Source organism: Solea senegalensis, linkage group LG4 (genome assembly GCF_019176455.1).
Source record: "Solea senegalensis isolate Sse05_10M linkage group LG4, IFAPA_SoseM_1, whole genome shotgun sequence".
NCBI classification, from domain to species: Eukaryota; Metazoa; Chordata; class Actinopteri; order Pleuronectiformes; family Soleidae; genus Solea; species Solea senegalensis.
This window is the reverse complement of record NC_058024.1, coordinates 18,637,552-18,663,795: the sequence shown is the minus strand read 5'-3', so window position 1 is coordinate 18,663,795 and position 26,244 is coordinate 18,637,552. Positions and strand designations below refer to the sequence as shown.

The following is a 26,244-nucleotide window of genomic DNA, read 5'->3' as shown; positions in this document are numbered from 1 at the left end:
TGTATCAAAATATACATCCTTAAACATGTTTCTCTGCTGAAAACTGCCTTAGTTGGTTCCACCATGGTTGAGTTGGAAATCCAGCACTGGATGAGGATTTCCTTTGCCCCCTGTGCTAGTAGAAAAATGCATAATAAAAATGCATTGTATTTGCATGTTTCTTATTGGTTTACTATTTTATTTATTTGCAATGTTGTGTTTTTAGACTTAGACCTAGACTTCCTTTTATTGTCATTGCACAGAAAACACAGTTTATATATATCATCATGGAGAAAAGGCCTCCCCATCATATTCTTCTTTCTAACATGTAAAGTCCTAATGGCAAGAACTAAAGCAACTAAGATTAAAGAACTAAATGAAGAACTTGAGCACAACTGGTGGTAGAAGAGGGAATATAGCTTTGGGCTGTGACGCTAATTTCAAGGGATACTCCTTTAAAAAAAAAGTTGCCCTGTGACGTCCCTTGTTTCGTCAGAGGGAACAGCTAAAGAACAAAATGGAGGAATATGCCAGAGAACCATGGTGAGTCCTGAAGAATTAAAATACATCTACGTCTCGTTGTGTTTTACCAACAACTGTCCATGACTATGTGTGAAGTGATCAGCACGATATGTGTGTGTTATACGTGTTTTATGGTTCAAAATGTGGCTTAAGGAGGGCACTTCATGTTCGGCCGGCCGGTTAGCAGAGTTAGCAAGAATGCTAATTTCACGTTGGTCTGCGTTAGCGGTGTGTACCAGGTTGGGGCCGCTGTTGCTACATCACGTTTGTAGTGACCTTGTCGACTTTTCAGTCTACGTGCCCTTGTGTCTTTACATTTAGCTGACATCTGCTGTACGGTGTAACTGGATACTTGCCGTACAGCAAGCGACACGTCTATAATGTTACACGTTTAAAATGAAAGGTAAATAAGCTAACGTTAATGATACGTTGCTTTAGCACATGTTCGCTAGTTCAGCTAGCAACGTCATAGCTACCAGTTGGGGGTAGCATGATTGCACAACAGTTGGTGAAGTCAAACTTAGTGAGAATCCAAAATTGCAATGACAATGTGTGATTTTTCTGAGCTACGTGATTTGATGATACGTTCAAATACATGTTTTAATAATAAGATCACATGTATCAGCAATAATGTGATACCAGACCACAGGGCTCTTCCTACAATGGCAGATAACAACTGAATACAACGTAAATGCCCTCCAAAACGTAAACGTATATACTCTTCATATTAAGCTATACATTAAAAGTCTATTTTAAACTGCTCGGCAATGTGTACCATAGGGACAGCTCAGGTTGAACGGCTTGAAATTAAAGTAAGAGAGGTAATGTTGAGATGTTTTGGTGACGTGCAGAGGAAGGACAGCGATTATATTAAACGATGGAGCTGCCGGGCAGGAGGAAAGGAGGAAGATCACCGAGAAGGTTCATGGATGTTTTGAAGGAGGACATGATGACAGTTGGTGTGACAGAAAAGGACACAAGGGGTAGAACTAGATGGAGGCAGATGATCTACTGTGGCGACCCCTAAAGGGAGAAGCCAAAATAAGTTCTCAAAGTGTTTATAATGGTTTCAGCTCTAAAACGAAGTAAAATTGACAATTAAGAAACCTGTCTATTTTGTTGACTTTTAAGAGATCTGACTGATGTATAGATATGCATTGCAGCTGTTTTAAAGGTCAAACCTATGGATCAACCCTTGTATCTACAAAGTTGAGAATCATTGGCATTTAATTTTGCATATTATCTTGTGTTACAGTTTTCTCTTCAGGCCTTATAATTGTACACTTGTGATTGTATATATACAACTTTCTTTACCCTATGTAGTGAACTAATGTTGTACTTCTCAGTCTGATCGACCTGTTTGTCAACTTTAAAATGTGGTGATCTAGAAGGTTATTTTTTTTAGTTTAGCACATTGAGTCGGTAGCAACTGGACATTTCTCAAAAAGTCTTTGAGAGAAGCTTAAGTCCACTTGCTTCTGACTCGATGTGTTTTGGATAACCATGAACTGGATGAATTTGAATCTACACAGACACAATTAACCTTGGTTTCATTAGCTTGGACATCAATGAACTGCACAGGCAATGTTGAGACTAGCATGGTGAGCTGTTTCTTCTTGTTTGACCTTTATAGTGATCTTCTGTTAATGGCTGTATTATATTTGTAGCCCTTGGAGAATTGTGGACGACTGTGGTGGAGCCTTCACCATGGGAGCCATTGGAGGAGGAATATTTCAGGCAGTAAAGGGCTTCAGAAATGCACCCTCAGTAAGTAGAACCTTGTAACTCATCACTTACATCTTATCCATATGGAAACAGAACTTCATGTATGCAATATTTTTGTTTTTAAAAAGTTTTCTGAAAACACAGCATTGTTTCAAGAAATGTCGTCATATGTGAAAGCCCCCCAAACGTCTTTTAACACTGTAGTATATATTCTGTGGCACTGTAACCCTGCCATAGAAATACACATAAACTCGAGAAGAAGACATGAATGCCTGCACATAAAGCTTGATGTTGTGACATCTAACAAGGTTAAGGGTTTGAGAGGTGAGGCTGTGACATCATTTGTTTTCACAAAATTTCATATTAATTGTAAACATGAAAACACAATTGTTTTCATGTAAAAATAATTGTGAAGGCAAATACTACCAAAGGCTCCACTCAGCCATGAAATTACAATGCACCAGCACACAAAACTAGAATATAATTGTTGCTAATTTTCATCCTAAGCAGCCTGTTGGCTGGTCGGCATGATTGAAATTGTGGTACGACATGCCAAGTGTAGAATTAACTACAGCATTTCCTGTGTAGCTATCATTAAGATCACTAATCTTTCTTTAATGACACTTTTTATGCTGTGCTGTATTTTGGCATGTTTTAAAATTTCAAAACAGAAAGCATTTTGACATTGATAACATGCAGTAGGTGAATAATTGACACCTATCTATGCATGTTGTAGGGGATGAGCCACAGAATGAGAGGTAGCATGACTGCAATCAAAACCAGAGCCCCACAGCTTGGAGGTAAGAACAAATTAATTCATATGCTATGTACCAATTGCTAATCCTAGTGATATCTAAACTTTATTGCACCTCGTAACATTTGCCGCTCTGAACATTGCCATAGTTCATCACGTTGTTTCGCTTTGTGCTTCATTGTATTCCATTTCTTTGGACACAAGATGCACTCTGTTTTGATAAAACTTAACTAAGTGTCAAGCATAACTTAAGCCATTGAGTCATAATGATGCCATTAAGGAATATTTCTTGGGTTGCAGGTAGCTTTGCAGTATGGGGAGGCCTTTTCTCCATGATTGACTGTGGATTAGTAAAAGTCAGAGGAAAAGAAGATCCATGGAACTCAATAACAAGTGGGGCCATGACAGGAGCTATCCTTGCTGCAAGAAGTAAGTGCTTATGGGACAGTGGCTGCTGACGGTCTTCAGAAAGAACATACATGCCTTGTTTAAATGCCAAAAGTGTTGCTGTTTAACTCAATACAGCCCAATAACACTGGAGACATGACCTTAGTTTTACCACATACAGCATTATGAACTGTGTAACACTACATGAGTACATCATAATATAGTTCTTACATGTACTGTCCCCCCCCATCAATAACATCAATAACAAGTGTCCTTGTTTTTATAATTTATGTATATATTATATGCAATGACAATGAAATGGAGGTAGTCGTTTCATGCCAATGCTTTTAGTATTAAAACTCAACATCCAAGTTATGAACTTGACTAATACTAGCATATTATTACTTTCTGCTTCTGTAGATGGACCGGTAGCCATGGTGGGATCAGCAGCCATGGGAGGCATTCTGCTGGCATTGATAGAGGGTGCTGGAATCTTGCTTACAAGGTTTGCTTCTGCACAATTTCCAACTGGTAAGTGTTACCAATGATATTGGACATTTAAAGCTGACGTGTATATGGGTCTTGCCTTGAACAGCTTTTAACCCTTTGATTGTCTGTGATCTCACACTGGAATTTTATGTTCTTTTTCTTTTCTAGGGCCTCAGTTTGCAGAGGAACCTGCCCCTGCTCCCATGCCTTCCCCTTCCTTTGGAGACTACAGCCAATATCAGTGAGAGGACTTTCTGTATCCACTAAGCCTTTTTGAATTCCTTGCTGAAGTTAAAATGAAGACATTGGATGCAAATTACCACTCATCGAACAAGAAAAATCTGCACCCAATTTTACGGACTATGTCAAAGAAGTGAAGAGCAAAAACATCTTCGTTTACTTCTCAAGAGCCATGTACAGATCTGTGTTTTACCATTCTCAGCCTTGTGGTGTGCATCTGTTTCACAAAACATTTGTTAAATACAGAGATGTGCTTGTGGGGATGAGGCATGATTTTCTATTTTTGTTCGTATAAAGTTTGCAAAAACACATCACACATGGAACATATTAAATTATGTATAAGTTAAATACTTATGTATATACAGTAACAACTCTTTGCTTGTATTCACACGGTAGTCTTTATTTGCCCTAAATGTATCACCTGCTTGTGCTGGCCGGAGACATTTGGCTGGCCATTCTGTTGTGAAGGTAGAACATCGGATACAAAGTGATTCCTGGAGGAAAAGGATTGTTTTAAAGTGATTTATTTATTTTAGATTGTAAAGCGTTGGACCAGGCATGGTGTTTTATCTGACAGTCATTTTACATTCAACAAAGAGCTGTGGATAATATTGCCAGTGGCAAAATATGGCATAGACTGTACAAATGAATAGGGAAACTCCAGCAAGGGATTACTGTATAGTGTATTAAAGCTGTATGCCAGATTGTACTGTGGTACAATAAAGAAATAAATTGTAAAATCGCTCTTATACTTATGACTGAATTTATCTTGTTAGTTCACATCTGAAAAAATATAGATATTTAAATGTAAGTTTTTCTTCCACTACTCTTTCAAGGTTTGCCCATAATAGATGTGTGATACTGTCATTATCCACTAGAGGGAGCCACTGCCAAACCAAAGATTCTCTGCTTTCTGCTTTGTTTGTCAGACTATTATTAGAGTAAAGTAATTGTTTGATAGAAATATCCAGGCGATAATTTCTCAGCTAAGAATTACACTATGACATGCATCCACACTAAATTGCCCGTTTTATCAGCCACCACATTTTTATTGCAAAAATAACTTAACTGTTTGTCAAAATGTACCATTTTATTTCTATGAATTAAGTTAACCAGTCAGTCAATAATAAACATCAAACCCTGATAATTTCCTAGCACTCAGTGTAACACATTTTACCCAACCATTGGTCAAAAATAATTAGTACTATCACAGAAAAGTAAAATCCCGGCAAATATTTACATTTGGAGAAGTTGGAATCTTCAGTTGGCTTGATGAAACCCAAGAGTTTGAGTCTTTTGCAACATAAGGTAGTTCATATGTTGAGTCTAAAACCAGTCTGTCAGTAATTCATTTACACTGTGTGAATGACTCATTATCAAGCTAATGGTTTATTTATTTTCACTTAAAATAAACCTTGAAATGCTGGTAAATCATTCAAGTTAACCAAACCAAAAAAAACTGGACCAAGAGTGTAAAGCTACTTTAAAGATCTAGAAATAATGAAAGCTGTTATAATGGTTTTAAGAAGACAGTTGGTGAAAATGAAGAAAAAACTCCTGGATCCTATAGTTAAATGAAGTATGAATGTGCATGTGCATGACGATGTACATTAAGTGCATGTATTTAGACACAAGCAGTATATACAGTATTAGCCATACACTCACCAACCACTCGAGTAAGATACATACAAAGGAGACCTGATGAAGTGAGGGTGTGGGACTGGTATGGTTTTCTGCTGCTGTAGTCCATGTGCTTCAAGATCTGACCTTGGTTGCAATAATTTTGAGTTGCTGTCTAAGTCTGGACATTTTCCTCTGACCTCTTCCATCAACAAGACCTGCTGCTCACTGGATATTTTCTATTTCTTTGACCATTTTCCTTCATTTTTAGAGATGATTGTGTGTGTGACGATCAACAGTTTTTGAAAGAGTCAGATCAGCAGAGTCACTTGAATCATCTTTCTTCACCATTCTTATTCCTATGGTTTGAACTTGACCAGGTGTTTGTGCTGTTCCTGTTTCCAACTTTTAGAAACTGCTAAATAAGTAAGGGAAGGAGTAATAATGTCAAAGTCTCTGCACAAAATGTTTCACAGTACTTATGTCACACGATATATGTGAATGTGGCATATGATGTTATGTTTTCTCTACATTGCATGTGCATGTACAATAATAGAAACAACATTACTCGATTAATCCCTTAAATCCTGGAATAAATGTGCACCTCATTTGAAATGCATCACTTATAACGGAACATATTTCCATGTGTATGTGATTTAATACTCTAATTGTCTCTCATTAAAGCAGCCCGTTATTCTGCAAATAGTGCGGGTCGTGAGGCCCATCATGTGTAGTTATGCCCTTTTAAGAAAATGGGAAATAGTGGGACTGGGAGTGACGTCTGTGCGCGCGCACACATTCACACTCACTCACTCACACACGCACGCACACACTCAGGCCAGAGGCAAACTGACACTTGCGGAGCGGCGAGAGACAGCGAGCGAGGAACGGTGAGTGCAAATACCAAACTTTACTACCGGTTATCTGCCGTCTAATAACTAAGCACGTAGCGCCGACACCTGCCGGATAGTCAGCAGATGCGACAGTGCGAGCGACGTGCGTTTTATTTCTCGGGTTAATTAGAAAAATTGTTCCCCAGTAAAAAAAACGGGAGTTAGCACTCCCATTTTAGTCAAGGCCAGGCGGAAGGGCAGGTAGCGTTAGCAAAACGGTTGTGTCTGTGGCGAGCGATTAGCACAGGAATGCGGACTCCTCTAAAACCCTCGCCTGGTCCATTGATATTACAGTGGTGAAATGAGAGTGATTGTGTGGTTGCTGACCACAAATATGTGTTTCGATCACACATCTTGGACAGGAATGTGTGGCTAAGCTAGCTCGCCTGCTAAGGAGCCGCCGCTAGCGGTTTGTGAAGCGTCGGCCCGTCGCAGGCACTTAAAGCTAGCTAGTTAGCAGCATTTTGCTAACTGGCTTGATAACGGGACTTAGTGTTGATGTTGCCATGTAAGTGGATTGTCTATAAACAGATGCTGGCCTCACTTGTATGGATTATAGCTCGTGGTATTTTATTATCTTTACACGGGATTATGATTTGAACAGTTTAATTAATTTCAGAGAAGCCACGGTTGTAATTCGCATCCACGGACTGTTGATTACTGCTCTGTGGTGTAGTCGTAGCCGCAGATTGCAGGGACTTAGCATGACCCGGAGTGATAAACATATGCTGCTGCCATAAGCAAATTAAGTAGATTCACTGTGAGACAACCCTAAGAGCTCAGATTTCTTTCTGATGTCTGGCTCCAAGCTTCCCCCTCTGCCGGTTACAGGTTATTTCTGCTGCAGAGTGTTGTTTTACAGGAAAGGTGTGTACTCGGTATCCTTTTTTTAAATGATCACAGCAGGGCACCCACAGTTCTTGAAAGGTAGGGCATAGCATGTTTTTACCTTCAAATGTTGACTCCAGAAGTCTTTGTCATGAATTGATTATTCCAGTTGAGTTTGGATGGGAGGCATTACACACTGCGAGAAAGCACCCTGAGAGCTCAAACCTCCAACGCTGTTGGCACTCCCTATTTTGCAAGCTGTTCTGTTTCAGTGAAAACCCCCACCAAAATATAATTATTTCTTTCTTTGGAAGTAACCTACATCTTCACTTTTTGAGTTACTCTGCACCGAGATAGACAGATAAAAGCAGCTGAAATCAAAGCATCCTTGCCAGAGTTAAAGAGAAAGCACTGTTGTGACAGTGGATTGTGCACACCTTTTACTTTGTTTTGTAGCATAACTTGAAGCAAACACTACCACAGCTGGCTGTGGTGATTGCTTTAAATGTTGTTGTAGGCCTAGCCATCTTATCCCCACTGTTTGTCCCTCATACTTTTACTTTAGCTTGTGTGATCATATATCCAGAATCTTATAGAAACTGGAGAAAGCACTCAAAGAGCCTCCGCCTGGCCTTGCGCAAAAAAAATGTGATCCAATCAATCCTCTACTTTTTTTACGTTATGCTGCTCTCAGACAGACGGACAGATGCAGCCATACAATATCCTTGGTGAAGGTATATATTGTAGATTCATGCCAAAGACAAATCTGTGAGTGAAAGAGTGAAATCTGCAGTTGGCTATCTCCAATGCTAATAAAAGTGACACATTTGCTTCACCATGTGCCCTCTACACAGTTCAGGTTTTGATGATGAGATATTTAACCCACCCACCCCTATCTTCTATACAAGCCTGCTGTCTGGAGTCTTGAACAGGAACAGAGACTGGAAGAGGCTATTTTTGTGGGCAACTACTCCTGTTCTATCCTATCAGCTTGAAGCCTTCTTGCGCTTTGGAAAGAGGATGTGGTTACAGGTCAAGGCCCCTGCAACACAGATGCTTTCGGCTGATGGTGTTTGTCAGTTACAGATCTTTGTCATAATTAAGTCAGCAAACTTTTGTGTGCCGAATTGCACTCTTGTTCTGACTCATTGGTTAATTCAAGGCTGTGATTGGCCAGAAAAGTAAGGCAAGAACTGAGCAGATAGCACAAAGTCTGACAACTGCAGTCATAATCTTTTCCCTTGAAAAGATGTGAAAATCTTCATTTCTATGAAGTCTTGATTCTCAGATTGCTGTTAATGAAGTGTTGAACTTATTACACATTAAGAACATACAAAAACAGTTTTGTAGTTGCCACTTTAATGTACTGGCTTGTAAATTCCTAATTGCCCAGTGTGTTTCCTGAGAAGAGTTAGTCTGGCACTAATCACAGGTAAATTACTCTGTTTTATTGGTATTGTTTAAGTTAATTTAAATGACTGCTCTTTTTTGTTTGGGCACCACAGGCCTGTTGATCGTGCAATACAATTTGACCTGAGAAAAATATGGAGCTTCATATACATATATTTCATATACAGTGTAAAGTAAAAAAGTTATTTTATTTAGTATAATTTGAGTTAATTATTGACTAGGGCTGAACGATTTTGAATAAATATCTACTTGCATTTGTATTGACAATAAATGTGATTGCGATATCAGAGGGAACGGTAATTTTTATGTCATTATTCTCATTTCCATAAAAAAACATTTAAAAGGATTAGTGTGTGATATTTGTGCAGCTCTGTGAGAAACGAAGATGTTCTCTTCAGTCTGTAGAATAAGGTGTGTAATAATAATTAATTTAAAATGATATTTTGACACACATTTTGGCTCGAACAAATATTGTGTCTCCTGCGATTGCAGTAAACTGTATTGCGATTTCGATAAAATTTCGATAATTGTTCAGCCCTATTATTGACTTTGAGATATATTTCTATGAAACATTAATTTGCACTGAATATTTTTTTGTAGACACATTTTAGATTTGAAGCTCAAATTGATACATGCTCACTACTTTACTGAAAAAATTGAGACAGTTCCTATAGATCAGACTGTACCTGTAACTTATCAAATACCATAGTTCTTCAAAGGAAACAAGACCCAGTCCAACAGAGTATGGAACTTACAGGTTCTCCGGGTATTAACCGTAGGCATGAGTGAAGGATTGAATGGTTGTTTGTCTCCATGTGGCCCTGTGATGGACTGGCGACCTGACCATGGTGTATTCTGCCTTTTGCCCTAGCTGGGATTTGAACCAGTGCCATCCGCGACCTTCATGTGGAGAATAACGTGGTTGAAGATGAGTGAATGTGTGAGTGAGTGGTTGTTTCAGTGTTGTTTGCTCTGCGATGGAACTGTCTGGGGTTTACCTGGCCTTTCGCCCTGTGTCAGCTGGGATTGTCTCTAGTGGCCCTGTGACTCTCATGAGCGTGATATAATGCTAGGCAATGAATGAAGTCTTAAGTTAGTTGTCTTTAATGTATAGCATCACCACTCCATCTTCTTCACTTCAGGTTTCAGGTTTTCTGCTGTCAGTGGCATCTGGTTTTCTCCTAATGTTAGTGGGTTTTCCATGCTAAATGTGTGGTTTTGTTTGAGGTAATGAGTAACTGGGAGCTTATCAGCATTTGAGAACACTCTACCAGAACACTACTTATTATCTCACCGTGTTTCTTTTTTCTTTCTACACCTGACCCTCAACCCATTCGTCTTTTAACTGTTTGGCTTATGTAATTGTATGTGAGTCAACAAACATGGACGCTAATAAGATACCAACAAGAGTTGTTGTTGTGCTGCTAGCTTCGACCAGCGGATGCGTGCATTTTTGCCATCCGCACAGTGTAGGAGATACAGAGGGCAGCTGTCAATCATACAACTTGCTGAGTCAGTTTCTATGACAGCTTCAGGAATTGATGGCTCCTGAATGTTGCAGTTTAGTGATGGTATCATCTCCTCTCTTCTAGCTTGAGTTTTGTCATTGATGCAGACATTTGCTGCATATTCTCGCAGCACCACCTCGTCCAATTTCCAGCCTTAGATGGATACATACTTTTTGCTGTAGAGGGTGAGTGAGTCAGTGATGTCATGGTGCTGCATGTGTCTGTGGCATGTGGCTTTCCCTCACTCCTTATTTGCTAGGGTTACTACAAGAGCAGAGGATTGGCCGCAGTGTGTTTGTGTTTGTTTTGATGAGAATGAAGTGTGTAGTCCAAGGCAGTGGAAACGGTGAGAGGTTTGGTGTTAAAGGGAGATGTCCTTAAATGGCCTTGTGTGTTTTGTGTGTGTTGGTGTTCACTGTGAGTGTGTAGGCAGGCGAGTTGTAGCGCAGAATTGTTTTTAGTGTTCCTGGTTGGAGAGTGTTAAATGGTTTCAGTCATGTCCCTAGTTCTTTGTATGAGAGAATGTCATGATGGAACATTTCCTAAAGAAAGGGATTCAGAAGAGGAAGGTATTGTTCACTAATTGAATATTAAGCAGAGCTTGTTGAGGTCTTGATCAATAATGTCATCTGCTTTGAGGACTGTGATTTTTGAGCTGAGAAATGTTGTCCTTCACTCCTACTCAAGTGTAGGGATTGGAACAGATATTGTGTTTTTATGGGATAGGTCAAGTTTTTTGTAGTGGGACTACATGAGGTTCTGACCAATAGCCTGCATGATGCACACAGTATAAGCTCTCTCCAAGCTGTCCCCAGTGCCAGCAAGATTGTAGGTCCCGAAGTCAATGCACATATGCATGGTCACTTTTTAATAAGCCAGCCAACCTATTCCTGGTCAGCTGTTGGCCAAAGATGGTGAGATGTTCTCCAGTTGGTGTCTACAGAAGTTACCAAGAGCATTTAGTGACAAATTAGAGGTTGTGCTTTCCCCCTACTGTGCTTAAATTGAATTGCCTGTTTCATTTTAGGCAAAATTGATTCCTTCATGGCTAACTACTAAAAGACAATTTTTTTTAATCAATTTCGGGGAAATTAACTGGCTAACTTATGTTTTAGTGGAAGTTGTATCTGACACTATAGTGAATGCACATAGTGCGTTGGCAATGTAAATAAGACATTATAACCACCTTATTGTATTTAATAATATTTTCTTCACTTATGTGAATTCCTATCCTATTCACATAAGCCCAACAGCCTTTGAAGCAGTGTTGTGTCATAAATTTACTTTGGAGACAACTCATCACTGACCTTTTTTTTGTTCCCCCAGTTGATTGATTGCTAAAGTGGAAAAGTTGGAGGGCACAGTGTTTTACTACTTGTGTCAGCCCATCTTCTGTCACCCTATTTAATGCTTATTTGTCCTGTCAAATAAAGGCAACTGATCCTCTTATGTAAAATATTTAGGTGGTTTTTGGGAAAAAATTAAATATTGTGTTTGTCTTTGAGGATTTTAAAGATTGCAGTCTCTGAAGAAGCATATGTTCTTCAGAAAGACCTTGTGTAGCAGTCACATACTGTAATAATCTAAGGGACTGAAACCTGAAAATGAGTCTAGGTCTAGGTAAATCTGTCAACGTTTTTTATGTCCTTCTTTTCCCCTGGCTTGGTTCATTCTGTCTTTGTTTCTGTGATTGTATAATTGTAATGTATAGTCGTTCAAATAAAACTTTATTAAAAAACAACAACAACTTTGCACTTTTTTAAAGGGGGATTCCTGTGGATGAAGAAAAAGTTTCCATGTGTACAGGGCCTAAGAGCCACTGCTACAAAAATGTATCCTGATGTTCTGTGTCTTATCAGGGGTTAGTCCAGTGTCCATACAAGAAACATATGTGCACAGAGCAGACTAGTGAAACCTACCCTAAACCTGAGTCTGACATTGTCTATATGACATTGTATTCGAGAGACTGTGCATGCACTTGACTTGTACTCTGTTCTGTTTACATGAGTGTAGTGTATTGTGAGAACCTTCTCCTTCCAGTGACTCCTCCCTAATCGTGCAAGAAGAACTTCTTGTGCAATGAGGATTAGTGAATGTGAATTATTCAGTCCGCTTCATATCGTACATGGTCATTCCTTGTGGTTGAAGTTGGAGGTCCTTTTTCTACCTCCCCTGTGTATTTTTAATGGAGTAGGCTGTAATAAGAACAGTGTAGGAGGTGATCATCTGCTTCCAATGGTAACCGACGATTAGCTTTTGGTGGTTTGCAAAAGGGTTGATAATCAAGCATGCCTCTGTTGTCTTCTTTTCAGACCTGAATTTCACAAAAAGGCCCCCTGTGATTTTCCACTCAGTTTTGATGCCAAGCAGCTGCACTTTTCAACCAATGACCCAAAAGTATTTCTCATTTTCCGCACTAAGTTTCATTAAAACAAGAGCCACTAGTTTCTTGGCTTGTATAAACTATGGTTTTTAAATTGTTCCATGTTTTCCTGAAGAAAGTTTGGGAATAGCACTTACATGTTGGTTCTCTCCTTTGTACAACAGAGCTTAATGATGAGTTGCACAAGTACCCCCAAAGCAACAGCTGAAACCATGACAAGATGTGTCTGTCTGCTAGGACAGTGAAAGATTTATGGATGTTCTGATTGGCTTTGTTTCTCCCCATGCTACCAATTGAGAAATGGATGGTGAGACAGAGACCAAGCAGTCGATTGAGCAGCTGAGAGCGAGCAAAGAAGGCAGTGCACAGCCATACAATGAAGCAGTGGTGCAAAACACTAAGTCTGACATAGTTTATGTCATGACAAGGCAAGTGTGAAAAAAAATGGTGTGACAATTTAGGCAATGGCAGTTTGCCTAAATTAAGGTAATACAAGGGAATTGTATTGTAGAAAAATGTCTTTTGAAAACAACTGATGGTATGAAGTCAGCTCAGGTGAATCTGGAATCCCCCCTTTTTATTCCAACTACAAATAAACCTTTGGGTGTCTCTTGTTATCCGTTGTCCAGCTTATACTGACCCAGTTGGCAAACTCAAATGACTTTCCTCCACTATCTGTGTCAATGAGTCAGAACCTGTCTATCTCTTCTCAGTTTCCTTTCAAATGCAGTCACCTCTTCCCTTTTCCACAAAACGGCTGACTCCATATTGTTGTACCACAATATTTAAAATGACTGGGTGACTAAAAGTCTGTCAGCAGGGTGGGTTTTGGTGTGTAAAAGCCAAATGATTGTGTCATTAGTAGGAATATCTGCCAGATCCATGTGCTATCTCCCCCTCAGTTCCCTCTTCAGTCATATGCACATCACAGCTGGTTTGTGTTAGAGAAGGGTCACATACTCTTCACCTCCTCCACCCTGAAGCAGCTTCGATTATGGGTGTTCCCTCTATTGTTGTGCTGCGTCTTGTCCATTACTTCCAGGAATGACTAGAATCCCTCCTTTCTAGAGTGGAAAAACTTGGTGACCAGCCTTAGAAAATTCCTTTGTTTTCCCTGAAAAGAAAGTCTCTTTGAGTAGCCCTTGTTTGTTTTTAGCGTTGTCTCACTGTCTTTACACACATTTCTCACTCGTCAAATCATTTTTGCTTCTCTCTGTTTGTCCTCTGCAGACTGTTGGGCTGTCCGGTGAAACAATCCCGCCATGCGTGAATACAAGCTAGTGGTTTTAGGCTCTGGAGGTGTGGGCAAGTCTGCTCTGGTGAGTATTTACTCTCTCCTCCCTCTCTCAGACTCCTCTACAGTGTGTTTCCTAAAGACTCTCAGGTAGTCATTAATCACAGGGCAAAATATTTTGTTACCTTTTGGAGAGGAGTGAATGGTAAGAAAGCAAACTATGAAGTTGAATATTCTTCTTCTAAAATATTTGCCATAATGTACTTCCTATCCATTTCTTTGTATGTTTGCTGACATAACAATTTAGCTTTCCACGATAGGGTTTTAAATAGTTCAGACCTCAAATGTTTATCGATCTGGTGTCAAAGACGAGATAATCTGACAGTTTGACCTATTTTCACCTTAAGATGTTGTTGTTGTGTGACCCTCCTAATGTAAACCTGTCACTAAGCAGCACACTGCTTTACAGTATATAGCTTAGGCCCTCTCATTTGCATATAGTCACACTTGACGATAAATGAATGCACTGTAACTTTCTGCAACCCGTGAATTTCTTGAACATACCATTCCAGATGTCCTCCTACTTTGAATAAGCTAGAAAGCATTACAACAATCCGGATGTGTCACTCTTTGTGGCTGGAGAGGTCACAATGAGCTGATGGCAGATTTCTCTGTTCTCTTACAGACAGTTCAGTTTGTACAGGGAATCTTTGTGGAAAAATATGACCCGACAATAGAAGACTCGTACAGAAAGGTGAGTGTCCTGTGAGAGCAGGGGTGAGGCAGTGAGCGCTGGCCTGGAATGAGCTGATTGTTAGCAGCTGCTCTGCAAGCTCACGTCATGATATTGTCGTCTGGTTTTCGCTAATGTATCTCCCTCTCCTTTCCTCTCTCTTTCCTGATTTTTCGGCTTTTACTTACATTCGGTCTTGTAATGATTTGTTCTCCCTGTGTTAATGTTTTTTTCTGTGTTAATTGTGTGTATAAAATAACATGGTACACGATATAAGACATGGAATATGATGTGATGACTTAATTTCATGTTTCTTTTTAACTTTTTCTTTTTTTCTAGCAAGTGGAGGTAGATGGGCAGCAATGTATGCTTGAAATTCTTGACACAGCAGGCACAGTAAGTGAACATTTCTCCATTGAAAGGCTTGTCTGTACCTGGCTTTTTGACATTGTAGAAGATAGAAACACTTGTGTTACAGGAAACATGGCTGAGTCAAAGAAATAACTCTTAATGAGATATAAATATATGAAAAAGTTTGTTTCTGTGGTAGACGAGAACGGAAACTGCACTGCACTGCATTGCATTTATTAACCGAGCTGCATCCAGGCTGCGTCCATTCCTTCTCCTAACACAGGAGAACTGTGCTACCTCGATGTTGTAGTGCGTTATGAATATAATACTTGCTACAGGCAGATCTGTGTCATATTATCATGTAGTCCTGTGCAGTGCTATGAAAAACCTAGACGGAGATTCAACAACTGTACTGCGCTATTTTTTTTTCCAGCATCATGTAGGCCTGCAAGTAATCATCAGAGTTTCTCAAATAATCATTCACCCTTTAAAGCATCTGCAAATAGTTAGATAAATCTGTGTGGTGTGTGACAAACGGTCCAAACCCCAAAGTGATTTTTTAGTTTGCTGTTAAAATACAATGAATGCAAATATTCACACTGCAACGTTTACAAAATATCATGTATGTTCCCCAGAGCAGGTCACACCAACTTGACTGCCTGTTACATGCCATGAACATGGATAATATCACACCAGAAGGTATATGGCAGAGCTAATGCCCAGTTCTTCCTCTTCATTTTTTCAGGAACAGTTTACAGCAATGAGGGACTTGTACATGAAGAATGGCCAAGGGTTCGCCCTGGTTTACTCCATCACAGCACAGTCAACCTTCAACGACCTCCAGGACCTGAGAGAACAGATTCTACGAGTAAAGGACACAGAGGATGTAAGTGTACAGTTGGCACACTTCATTCATTTTGTTTGTACATATATCATGGCTGATAAGGTTGTTGATCCCATTGACAAAAAAAGTTTATAAGCTTTACTTCCCTGTTTTCTGCCGTCTACATCGTCCAGTGATCTGATCACACACTGTTGCCATGGACACCATAACAACACTGATTACAAATTCGCCTTACCCTAACATAATGCAGATGGTGTCATGGTGTAACTCCTTGTATTGTCAGTACAGTGCAAACAATAGGAAAAGCACTTGTGGGTTGTATGTAGCCTATCATTAGCTAATGGTAGCGTTATGGAGGTCCCTGTGGTTTATTTACTTAATCTGGAAGCACAGCATTGGTCCCTACTTAGTCAAGAGTCCAGCAGAAAGTTGGGCAATATTTTTGTCTCAGTAGGAGATTTTAAACTGGGGTTTTCCCATTCAAGCCTGCTCTTCAGCTTGTATCTGTAACAGATACAATAAAGTAGAAGATATGTCATCTTGTTGTTTTCCCAGCTTTTCTACTTTTTTAGCCATTTCCAGTTTCCAGTTTACTGTATCTCTAGTAAATTGTGAAGGTTGTTGTAGAAAGTAAAACCTCCAACCCATTTCTGGTGGGGCAGTGCTTCAGCAGAATCCAAGATGCCCTTTTTTGGTGATCACTGGAACTGAATGTTACTATAACCCTCTCTCTTATGGTTTCCTCTCTTGCTCTCTGTTCCCTGTCAACCATCTATGAGGGGCTTCAGTTTGGTGTAGAAGTTTTTATACTTTCTTTATCTTTTCTGTCTTAGCTTTTTACTGGTCATCCTCTTGCCTCTCTTCCTCTCTCCCTTTCAGTGCCAGAATACTCCTCTGCTTTTTTACACTGTTGCTGTGTGTCTCCCCCCTCTTCTCTATGGCCTGCCTCGTGGTCTCACTGTGGTCTGGCACTTGGTGCGGGTGATTGGACTGTCGAGGATGATGTGCAAGGAAAGCCTCAGTTCATCAGAAACATACTGGAGTTTGAGGCTGTGGTACTTCATTAGAGCCTCCGTGGTTAGGGAGCTGAGGTTAGCCTCAGGCTAACAGATGGATTGCAGGATCATTGGCTCCTCAACATGCAAAAAAAAGAACAGTTGATACTTCTTTTCTTCTCGGTTTGCTCTTTCTGAATGTAGAACGTTGAACAGTTTTGCTTATCTGGCTATTTTGTTCACTCGGTCAGCTATCAGTCCAGTGGTGATTTAATCATATGATTGAAACAACATCTGTTTATCTTTGGTTGCCCCTTGCAGGAATGCATAACTAAAGGAAATACCTAAGATGTTTTCTTTATTTTTTGGACAGAAGCTCTCAAGCTATTGCAGAGTAAAACACCTCTAGTTGCTACCGCAGCTTTTCCCATTCTCAGCCTTGACATGCTCCATTTACTTCTTGGATGTCAGAATGTACAGGGGCACTGAATATTGCCAAGCTCAATTAAATCCAGTATTTTCTGACGGTAAACACAGTAAAGTAATATTCCATTTCCTCAAATAATTAGTTAAGACAGAACAAATAAACTACATACTATTAAAAGCCCCTCTCACTTCCTTCCACAGTTCTTACGTAAGAGAGGTCTTGTGACTTTTCCGGCCGATCGCGCTCTCTGCCTGTGTGACTAGGATGGCACTAATGCCTGACTCCATGCTTGTGACTCCCTGCAGCACTTAGAGAGCAACTTGTTCCAAACATTTAAGCTAATCTATACTGCCACATTCTGTGTTCCCCTGCAATCCACTCTGGAGCATGCCATTGTGAACGAGACAGGACCTGTCTGTAGCATGTGAGGAGCATCTGATCCGATTCTCTGTGGGCTGTGTGTGTGGATTCTTAAAGAAAGCTAACACTGATTGCCCGGTGTGCGCGCTGCTGACACGGAACATTTTTTCCTTCCCTGCATACCTTCGTCCTTCCATCCCTCTCTATATCCTTCTTATCCTAGCTTGGCCCAGAGGTTTGTGTTTGGAGGGCATGCCATTGGTTCTTTTTGGACCCTGGGGAGAAATGCCGTTCAGCAGTCCACTGAACGGCTTGTTTGGACATCAACCATCAAGCAGCAACCTCCATTGGGTTAATCTAAACATTGCGGTTTCCTGTCATCTGCTCACAACCTTCAGTGTGTGTATGTGGACGAGAGAAGGAAAATAATGACCACGGTTTATTCATCCTATACCTTCAAAACCTGTCAGTAGGAATGTGGCCATACCTCCTGTCAAATACAATCTCTTAACTGAGCAAGTTGTCACATGTCAGGATTCTGCCATACTGCTCCCAAATATTCAGTTTTTCCAGGTTCACAACACATGTCTAGAGGCCGTTTCTGGCTCAGAGGTGTCTAGAGGAGGCTGTATTTCCCATGCAAAGACTTTTGTTTTGTTGCAGGCCCACAACAAATACATTACCTCAGCTTTGCTTTCCACTAGACAATACAGCTTGTAAACCTACATTAATACTAAAATGGGAGAAGTATCCTGTTTTAAATCTTGTTTAGAGATAAGAATACACTGCACGACAAATGACCATCTTATTACCATCTTATGCTATCATGTAATTCCAGGGAGCAGCCAGAGCATGCAATCCAAATGAAATGTTTGAAAACATTCAGGAAGGAAAGCGATGTTATCCCGTCTGGGCGGGGCTGCCATGGCTTCCTCCGGGCCAACACGCTCCCTAGATAGCCAGTCAGGAAACAGCAGGCAGGATGAGCCGCATCCCGACACCCTCACTGCCCCAGCTTTGCCCAGTATGACAGTCAGGCCTAAACTTTTCCTCAAAGAGTTTTTTTTTTTTGTCAGATGTTTTTAATGCATTACTTCAGCATAAGTTGAGCAGACAAAGTCGTTCAGTGTAATACATGGGGAGTTTTTGATCTTCTTTTTTGTAGAGAACAATGTGTTTTATGTGATTCTTCATGTGGTCATACTTGCATCTTCAGTATGGTTTTGATATTTGCACTGAAGCCTGGCTATTGTTTTGTCACTGGTACCAAAAAACCCCTAGAAGTATCTTCTATTTTTAATGCTCATTTTCCACCCCTCCTCCCTACTATCACTATTAATGTTATTTTTATAGACTCACTTACCATTAGCATTTTCATAAGGATGTTTTTGTCTTCTTCTTTGTATTATACAGTTCCTCTTTTTCAAAAAACGTATTGAAATGGAGTCATAAAACACATTACAAAATTGCCTCTCTTTTTTCTTTCTTGCTCATTTCCAGGTGCCGATGATTCTGGTGGGGAACAAATGTGACTTGGAGGACGAGCGTGTTGTGGGGAAGGAGCAGGGCCAGAACCTGGCCAGACAGTGGAACCACTGTGCCTTTTTAGAGTCCTCTGCTAAGTCAAAGATCAACGTCCTCGATGTGAGCACACAAACCACTTAGGAACCTATCCACACTGTAAACATCCTGTCCTCAGCACTACCTTAACCATAGTCTTAGTCATTCAGGGAATTGTGTAATTTGTGACATCTCTAATTTCATCAGCACTAACAAGTGTGGTTTATCAGCGATGTAGGTAAGACCTGGTCTGTTTAAACAGCAACACATCCCCACTTAGTAATGAAGCTCTAAATGATTGCCTAAAGTTTAAACGGTGCGTTAATTTAGGATTAAATAAAAGAGGAGAGGCGTGTTTTGTGTGTCAATGTTGAAGGTTTGTTCTCTTTTTTTGTCTCTTGTCTCTTAGATCTTCTATGACCTGGTCAGACAGATAAATAGGAAAACGCCAGTGGAAAAGAAGAAGGCGAAAAAGAAATCCAACTGTGTCCTGCTTTAAAGACCCTCCAGCCCCTGCAGCAGCTCTGAGCCAGGTGTGTGTACGTGTCATCAGCAAACATGTAACTTTAGTCCTGCATTTGAATGTAGCAGCCGTAATCATGAGGTAATGATGCATACATTTTTTAATTTTATGTAATAGCTTTGTTCTTTCATCTCAGGTTATGCTACACTCAACAGTCGTAGTTTGTCATTCGTTAGCCTGAGTTTGGTTTCCAAGTTTGTCCGACAGGCAGTGTGCATGTGAGTCTGAAAACGGCTTGTTAGCTGTTGAAGAGCTTTAATTACATTTAGGAGCATTTGTGTGTTTGCTTATTTGCAGCTCCTTTTAGTTTAGCATGTGTGGCTATGTCTTAAGACTTGAAATGGACCATTTTCACCACTGTAAGCATTTGTCCGCCAGCTGGTGGACACAGACTTACCACTTTCATTCGTTTGTCTCTTTTACAATACACAGTTTATTTGGTAGTGTGTATGTTTGGTGTGGAAGTGTGTGCCACTTGCTTTCCTGATGTGATGGAAATGTGTTACATTTTTCATGTGAAACTGACTGAATCTATTGTCACAAGAGGAACCAAGTAATTTGATGACCAATCTGGGGCGTTTTGTTCATTATCTGTAGGTGTGGGGTGCGTCTTTTTAAAAACACTTTGATGTTTTGTGGTCATTTGTACATTCAGCTAATGTTTCTCGGGCAGGCTACAATTCCCACCTTTTTAAAAACTTTGAGCTTATTTTTAGTTTGGACTAAACTCAGCAGATGCTAACAGCTAGTTTTAAGGAAGTCCCAATCTGTCGTTGGGAAAGTCCGAGTCCCTTCTTTTGGTTTTATTCTCTGTTCCATAGTTTTAATATTATTTATAGTTCTAGTGGTCAGAAGCTTGTCGTGAAAAGCCATTTTCAGTAAAGCAGACTGCTGGTGCCAGTAAATCCTTCTCAACAGCTTGTTTATTCATTTTTCATTAGCCTTTACTGATATTTAATGTATGCGATGAAATAATTCATCTTCATTTACAGCAGGAGTTGACTTGCTGCTCAACAATGTGGAGGTTCTAGTGCCATTTTTTTGTTGTGTGTGTGTGTTTTTTTTTATTAGTAAATTGAAATTAGGTACTTTACCTTTCAATAGCCAGAAATAGTAAAGCATATGTGTCTTGGGATTAGCATTGTAGAGTGGTCTACCTGGTTTTGTTTGCAACATACATTCTGTGCCCACTTCTTATGTATACTCATGGTATTACTCTATGTCAGAGTTAATGCACAATAAAGCCTGGATTTTCAAATCTGTCTTGATTTTAAAAACGTGGGAGACCACAGACACGACAAGCTTTGTAACCCTATCTTCAGTGTTTTAATCCTGAGAAAGCACAGACTAGATGATCCGGTCAAGACGGATCAGGACCGAAATCTGGCCAATTATCCCCTAGTGCGGGGCAGGCTTAAGATAACCTGTTCAGATTTAAACCATCTTTCACGGATATGGAACAAAAATGAATTTGAGAACGAATGTTTCTGCTGTGGTTTTGGAGAGTTTCCCTTGGATGATTATAGGCTCAGAAGATGTTTTTGGACAGCTACAGGTCCAGAGTGTGTGAGAGTGGGGCCTCTGTCAACAGACCCCAGGGCGAGTTCTGTCCCACCTCGCTCCCGTTCACATGCTCGCCAGCCCAGTGAACCAGCACTAACAGGATTACAGCCTCATTGTCCCACAGAGGGAGAGATTGCATTGCTAGCTTTGAATGAGAGACAGGGTGAAAGTTAAGGGGACATTTCACTTTGGCCACCTAGTTTGCTGACCTCATGAACTATGCCTGTCAGTATCTAATTTGTACTGTATACACTGATGAAATGACCAGAGTTTAAGGCAGTATAGGAACTCCTATTTCACTAGTTTGGATGTATTGAAGGATTTGAAAAAGGGAAAATTGACTCCATATTTCAGTAAACTCACATCCTCCTGACTCTGTATGTGCTTGCTTAGACAAAACAACAGGTGGCCTCATTTCCCCTCATTTTACACTCTTGACTCAGGAGTGCCCACATGTTGTTTTATCACTCTGACACCTGATGTTGTCATTACGCTTTATAGACTCTGGTTTTCTTCCTTGCACTTTGATGTAGATGTAAAGCTTGATGTTACTCCTGCTGAGCATTCCTCTCTAAAAGGCTTTCTCTCATGGTAAACGTTTTGACTAAAGAACACAAGTTAAAGGTATATTAGCATGGCCCTTATATACCCAATGTTAATGGAACCTGTGCTTTTGCTGCTATTACAAATCAAAATGACTTCACTGAGTCAGTTGAGCTATAAAAACTCCACCTTTAACTTCTGAGAAAACCCAGTTGCCCTCTCTGCCCACTTGGATGCGGCGCATAGATGCACTGTATAAAAGTGTGAGTGAATGTGTGAATGGCAAAACTGTAGTTTGTAGTAGCAGCTTTGAGTGGTCATCAAGACTAGAATAGTGTTATATAAATACAAACCTTTTACTTCCATTTCTCTTTGTCCTGTGCTCTGCCCTCACACTTTGCCGTTGGTAAAAACACCTGAGGCCATTTTTTGGGATTTAATGACAACTCAATGTCCAACACCTTTTATTTCTGAAGCTAAAAGCAGTGGAGACGGGTTGTCCTGAGTGAAGACAGCACTAACAGTGACTGCACCATTGCTACATTCATGCCATGTGGGAGTTATGGTAATGATGGAAAGATTCTCACATGTTGTGAGCGCTTATATCGTTGCATAATGCCCATCCTAATCAGTTAAAACACTCAAATGGCTGCTGTAATTGAGTGATATTTGACCAGCTAATGGTTGTTGTGATACCAAGTTGAACCTGTGAGTGCTAAAAATAGTCCACTGCAGCTCAGTATCTACGAGATTTCAGTGTTATTTCCCTTAAACTACTGTCCTTACAGCACTTTGGCAGCAAGTTAAATACATAACAGCCTTTGTAAAATTGTAACTTGATCCAGTCGAAATTACACTTTGGATGTCGACATGAACACTGTTTACAGGTGGGAAAGGAGTAATTACTGTACGTACGCAGAGAGCAGGAAGTCAGTGCTCTTTAAGCGTCTCTGTAATAGCTTGTTGTATATTGTTTATATATATATATATATATATATATATATATACACATACATATACACTGCTATATATTCCTTTTTGGTAAAAATATCAGAGTGAAATATCCCTGTACTGTGAACTCCGGCAGCCCGTCAGAGCTCAGCTCTCTCATTGACCACTGGCCTCATTTCTGCTCTCTGACCTGGACTGACGACACAGCAGGTGATGCTCAATAATGAGGAACCATACTGTTAGGTCTCTTTAAGCTGTATTTGAAACATGTGAGGAAAACTTGTGTAGCTCTGTGAACGGGTTTATTGCCTTGTAGATTTATTTGCGTTGGTGTCTCACCAGTTTTATTCCTAAGGCTTTGAGTTGGAGTAAGAGTGCACAAACTTTACCTAATCTTTAATATACAATTTGCTTTCAACACAGAATTTTTGTTTTCCACTATGTTTTCCTCTTAAGGGGAATTGTTCAAGCAGGTGCAGTGTCATTAAACGGCCACTAGAGGGCAGTAAGCGCTTATACGTAGGGTAGTCAAAAATGATGATTAAATCTGAGCATTGATGACCCATGAAATGAAACCTAAACCTCTGCTCCGTGTTGCAGAAATGCTGTAATGAAGAACTGTTGCCCTGATTGGAACGTGCCAGCATTCCAACAGCCCCGATCTTACCTACTCCTCCGCCCGCCCGCCCTTTTCCTCCCATCAGCCATAAACGGTGAATCAGCTGACTGAACCGCTCCTATCAAAGACGAGGATGATCTACACAAGAGAAAGAAAGAAAGAGAGAGAGAGAGAGAGAGAGAGATATGAAGAGAATAAAGAGAGAGGGAAAGAAAGACAGTATGAGAGAGAAGACTGTTGTCTCTCGCCTTTGAGGACCTTCCTCTGTGTCTCAGTTTCAGTGAACCCTGAACGGACAGTCTCCATTTCTGCACCAACAAAAAAACCCCACCACAAACTGATGATGATGATGATGATAAGATTGCAGCAAAGCCTCTGAAAGTATAAAAAAAGGTGTCCATGAGCTGCCTACATGGCCAGAGAGCAGCCCCATTTTTCTTTTTTTTCTTTTTTTTCTTTTTTGTTGACAGTTTAATAAAAAAAAAAGAAATAACAGCGTTACAGAAGGAAAAACAATGTTAGGAACTTGGATTCAGTATTTTTCATCTTTTTCAATATTGTATTTGAAAGACATGGAAGTCGACCTCTTTTTAGTTGTGCGATTCTAAATATTCTTCAAAAACAGCATGAAAAAAATGCATCAGTTATTAAGTGTAGATGTTTTCAAGTAAAATCAAGTGAAAAAGTGAGAATTTCTTTTTATAGCCATACACCTATTGTCCCTGCTTATCATGTCAGTGATGATAGATCCAGGTCTATAATATGTATTATAATTTTTATTACAGTTTTTTGTTTTTCTTTGTTTGCCCTGTTCATGGACTTCTCTTTGGCAGATATCTCTCTTTGATGTGACTTAATTTTATACTCAGTCACTGGGATTTCATAGCTCCCATAATATATTCTAATGCCATTTTTTGCATAATAATGCTTCAGAAAAAAATGGGCCTTTTTATAGAAGAAATACGGGGAAAAATAAGGATTGATTTCTATGTCTCTTGAAGCTGAAATATATTATACTAAACCAACTCTAATAATGCTTCCTGTGTTTTTCTGTCGATGTTCCAGCCTTTATGGATTATTAAAGTACATTTTAGTACGTTTTCATTATATTGGTCAATGTATTTTTGTGAATTAAACTGTTATCCAAAGCAGATTTGACTGATTTGAGAAGAGTGGAATTAAAATGTGTTTTTTACACAGGTTGCAAAGCGAACTGGGACATTTTGTCAACTCACGTTTATTTAATTGATGTTGATTCTACTGTATACAGTGACACATGTCTGGCCATGTTTCAATAGATGTGAAACAACAGGACAGTTACTGTTTGTAGTGTGACTTATGTTAGATACAGTTGAGGACAATTATTAGGCCCCCATGAAAATGTCATTGTCATTTTAAAAGTATTTCCCTAGTGTTGTTAAGCAGCAAAACTTCCATGATTTTACTTCCACAAAAAAAAGTAAGAAGTGACCTTTTCATCGAGCCATAGCACAAACCACTAATGTTCAAAACTTTTAAAATCAAGTTAAAACGTTGTCACATGAGAAAAAGGATTGTTGATGCCCACAAAGGAGAAGGATATGCAAAGTTATCACAGAGTTGTCACAGTGTTAAGAACTGGATTATGTTGATTTTTGTGGATTCATTCAAATAATTAAATGATCCAAAATAAAAACTAGGATGTTTTTGAAAAAAAGCTGTGCTAATAATTATTTAACAGCACAAATATTTTGAAAACTGCAAAATTTGTCCACTAGGGGTCAGTATGTGAATAGAAATGTTTTGCACATCCTGTGGGAAGTTGTCACGCTGAATCTAAGCCCTAGCAGTAAATTACATAATGTGGCTCAATGGGGCAATAACTTAACATTAATTTATGTACAGAGCATTTTTTTTTATGATTTTTCTTCAATGAGAGTTTATCATCACCTTAAATTCTATATTGAAAAACAGGTGTTCTATACTTTACAGTATAAACTGAAAATTGAGATTGCAGTCACATTTAAAGCAAAAAATGATGCAACGTTTAAATGAAGATGCTGTATTCTCCTACTTGCAACGTTCACATCATTCATCCATTCATTCACTCATTCACTGTGTCACGTTTATCTTTTAAAGGGTAGCAGGAGGAGCTCGAGCCAATCCCAGCTGACGTTAGGTGACAGCTGTGATACAACTCTGGACAGTTTGTAAGCCGTAGTATCAGAGCATTTGACAGAGGTGTGGAAGTGTTTTAGAGTTTGTTATTTGGAACATGTTTTGTCCTTTTTTAAATGTTGCAATTTCTAAGATTCTTACGACAATGTTGAGATGTTGTGATCTGTGTTATGCAGTCAAAATATTAATGTTGGTTGAAGTATAATATACATCACAGGACTACAGATGACCTTCAGTTTATGTCATTAATAGTTTGGTTTATAAAATAAAGACTTTTCCTCAGTTTTGAACTCACTTGTTTTTGCCAGTTGTTTAATATATGATGAAACAGTGAATATTGAAACTAGTGAGCAACTTATAGATTCACACCATCAGCTCCATAGAACACAATCGTTGCCTCCAAACCATCATTGGTGTTACTGTTTGCTTAAAGATAATGATTTTTCATCTCATGTACATTTTATGACAAATTAGACATGAGAAACTTGAAGCTTTTGCTTTATTATGACTATTAAAGGCATGTTGCTCCAGACCAGGAGCACTTTTCCTTTTTTTTTTTGAAGACCCCTTTTAAGTTATGGAAAACAAATGCTGCATCATCTAAACTCCTCAGAGGATGCTTCATATCTGCTGCTAAAGACAGTGG

General features: G+C 39.6%; 2 protein-coding genes across 4 annotated transcripts; both read left to right on the top strand.

Moving 5' to 3' along the window:
• Positions 1-467: 467 nt before the first annotated feature.
• Positions 468-4,840, top strand: timm17a (translocase of inner mitochondrial membrane 17 homolog A (yeast)). The gene is made up of 6 exons (XM_044024663.1): positions 468-522; positions 2,169-2,268; positions 2,963-3,026; positions 3,281-3,409; positions 3,788-3,898; positions 4,025-4,840. The coding sequence occupies exons 1-6, from the start codon at positions 497-499 to the stop codon at positions 4,099-4,101; spliced, it is 507 nt and encodes a 168-aa protein (XP_043880598.1). The 5' UTR covers positions 468-496; the 3' UTR covers positions 4,102-4,840.
• Positions 4,841-6,525: 1,685 nt separating this feature from the next.
• Positions 6,526-25,888, top strand: LOC122768573 (ras-related protein Rap-1A-like). Of its 3 annotated transcripts, none has more exons than XM_044024660.1 (8): positions 6,526-6,606; positions 13,969-14,057; positions 14,658-14,726; positions 15,045-15,101; positions 15,802-15,942; positions 19,183-19,326; positions 19,652-19,775; positions 23,423-25,888. In XM_044024660.1, exons 2-7 carry the CDS (start codon positions 14,001-14,003, stop codon positions 19,739-19,741), a joined length of 558 nt encoding a protein of 185 aa, XP_043880595.1. In that variant the 5' UTR covers positions 6,526-6,606; positions 13,969-14,000; the 3' UTR covers positions 19,742-19,775; positions 23,423-25,888. The 3 variants fall into 3 exon arrangements, with proteins under 3 accessions (XP_043880595.1, XP_043880596.1, XP_043880597.1); XM_044024661.1 differs by having other exon boundaries at positions 19,652-19,781; XM_044024662.1 differs by lacking the exon at positions 6,526-6,606 and adding an exon at positions 10,460-10,540.
• Positions 25,889-26,244: the final 356 nt, after the last annotated feature.

What these genes read in the sequence shown, in the direction of transcription:
- timm17a (XM_044024663.1), top strand. Translation starts at nt 497, where the DNA reads ATGGAGGAATATGCCAGAGAACCATG. An exon ending in AGCTATCCTTGCTGCAAGAA is followed by an intron (nt 3,410 to 3,787) that starts GTAAGTGCTTAT and finishes CTGCTTCTGTAG; the next exon opens with ATGGACCGGTAGCCATGGTG. An exon ending in TTCTGCACAATTTCCAACTG is followed by an intron (nt 3,899 to 4,024) that starts GTAAGTGTTACC and finishes TTTCTTTTCTAG; the next exon opens with GGCCTCAGTTTGCAGAGGAA.
- LOC122768573 (XM_044024660.1), top strand. Translation starts at nt 14,001, where the DNA reads ATGCGTGAATACAAGCTAGTGGTTTTAGGCTCTGGAGGTGTGGGCAAG. An exon ending in TAGAAGACTCGTACAGAAAG is followed by an intron (nt 14,727 to 15,044) that starts GTGAGTGTCCTG and finishes CTTTTTTTCTAG; the next exon opens with CAAGTGGAGGTAGATGGGCA. An exon ending in TTCTTGACACAGCAGGCACA is followed by an intron (nt 15,102 to 15,801) that starts GTAAGTGAACAT and finishes TCATTTTTTCAG; the next exon opens with GAACAGTTTACAGCAATGAG.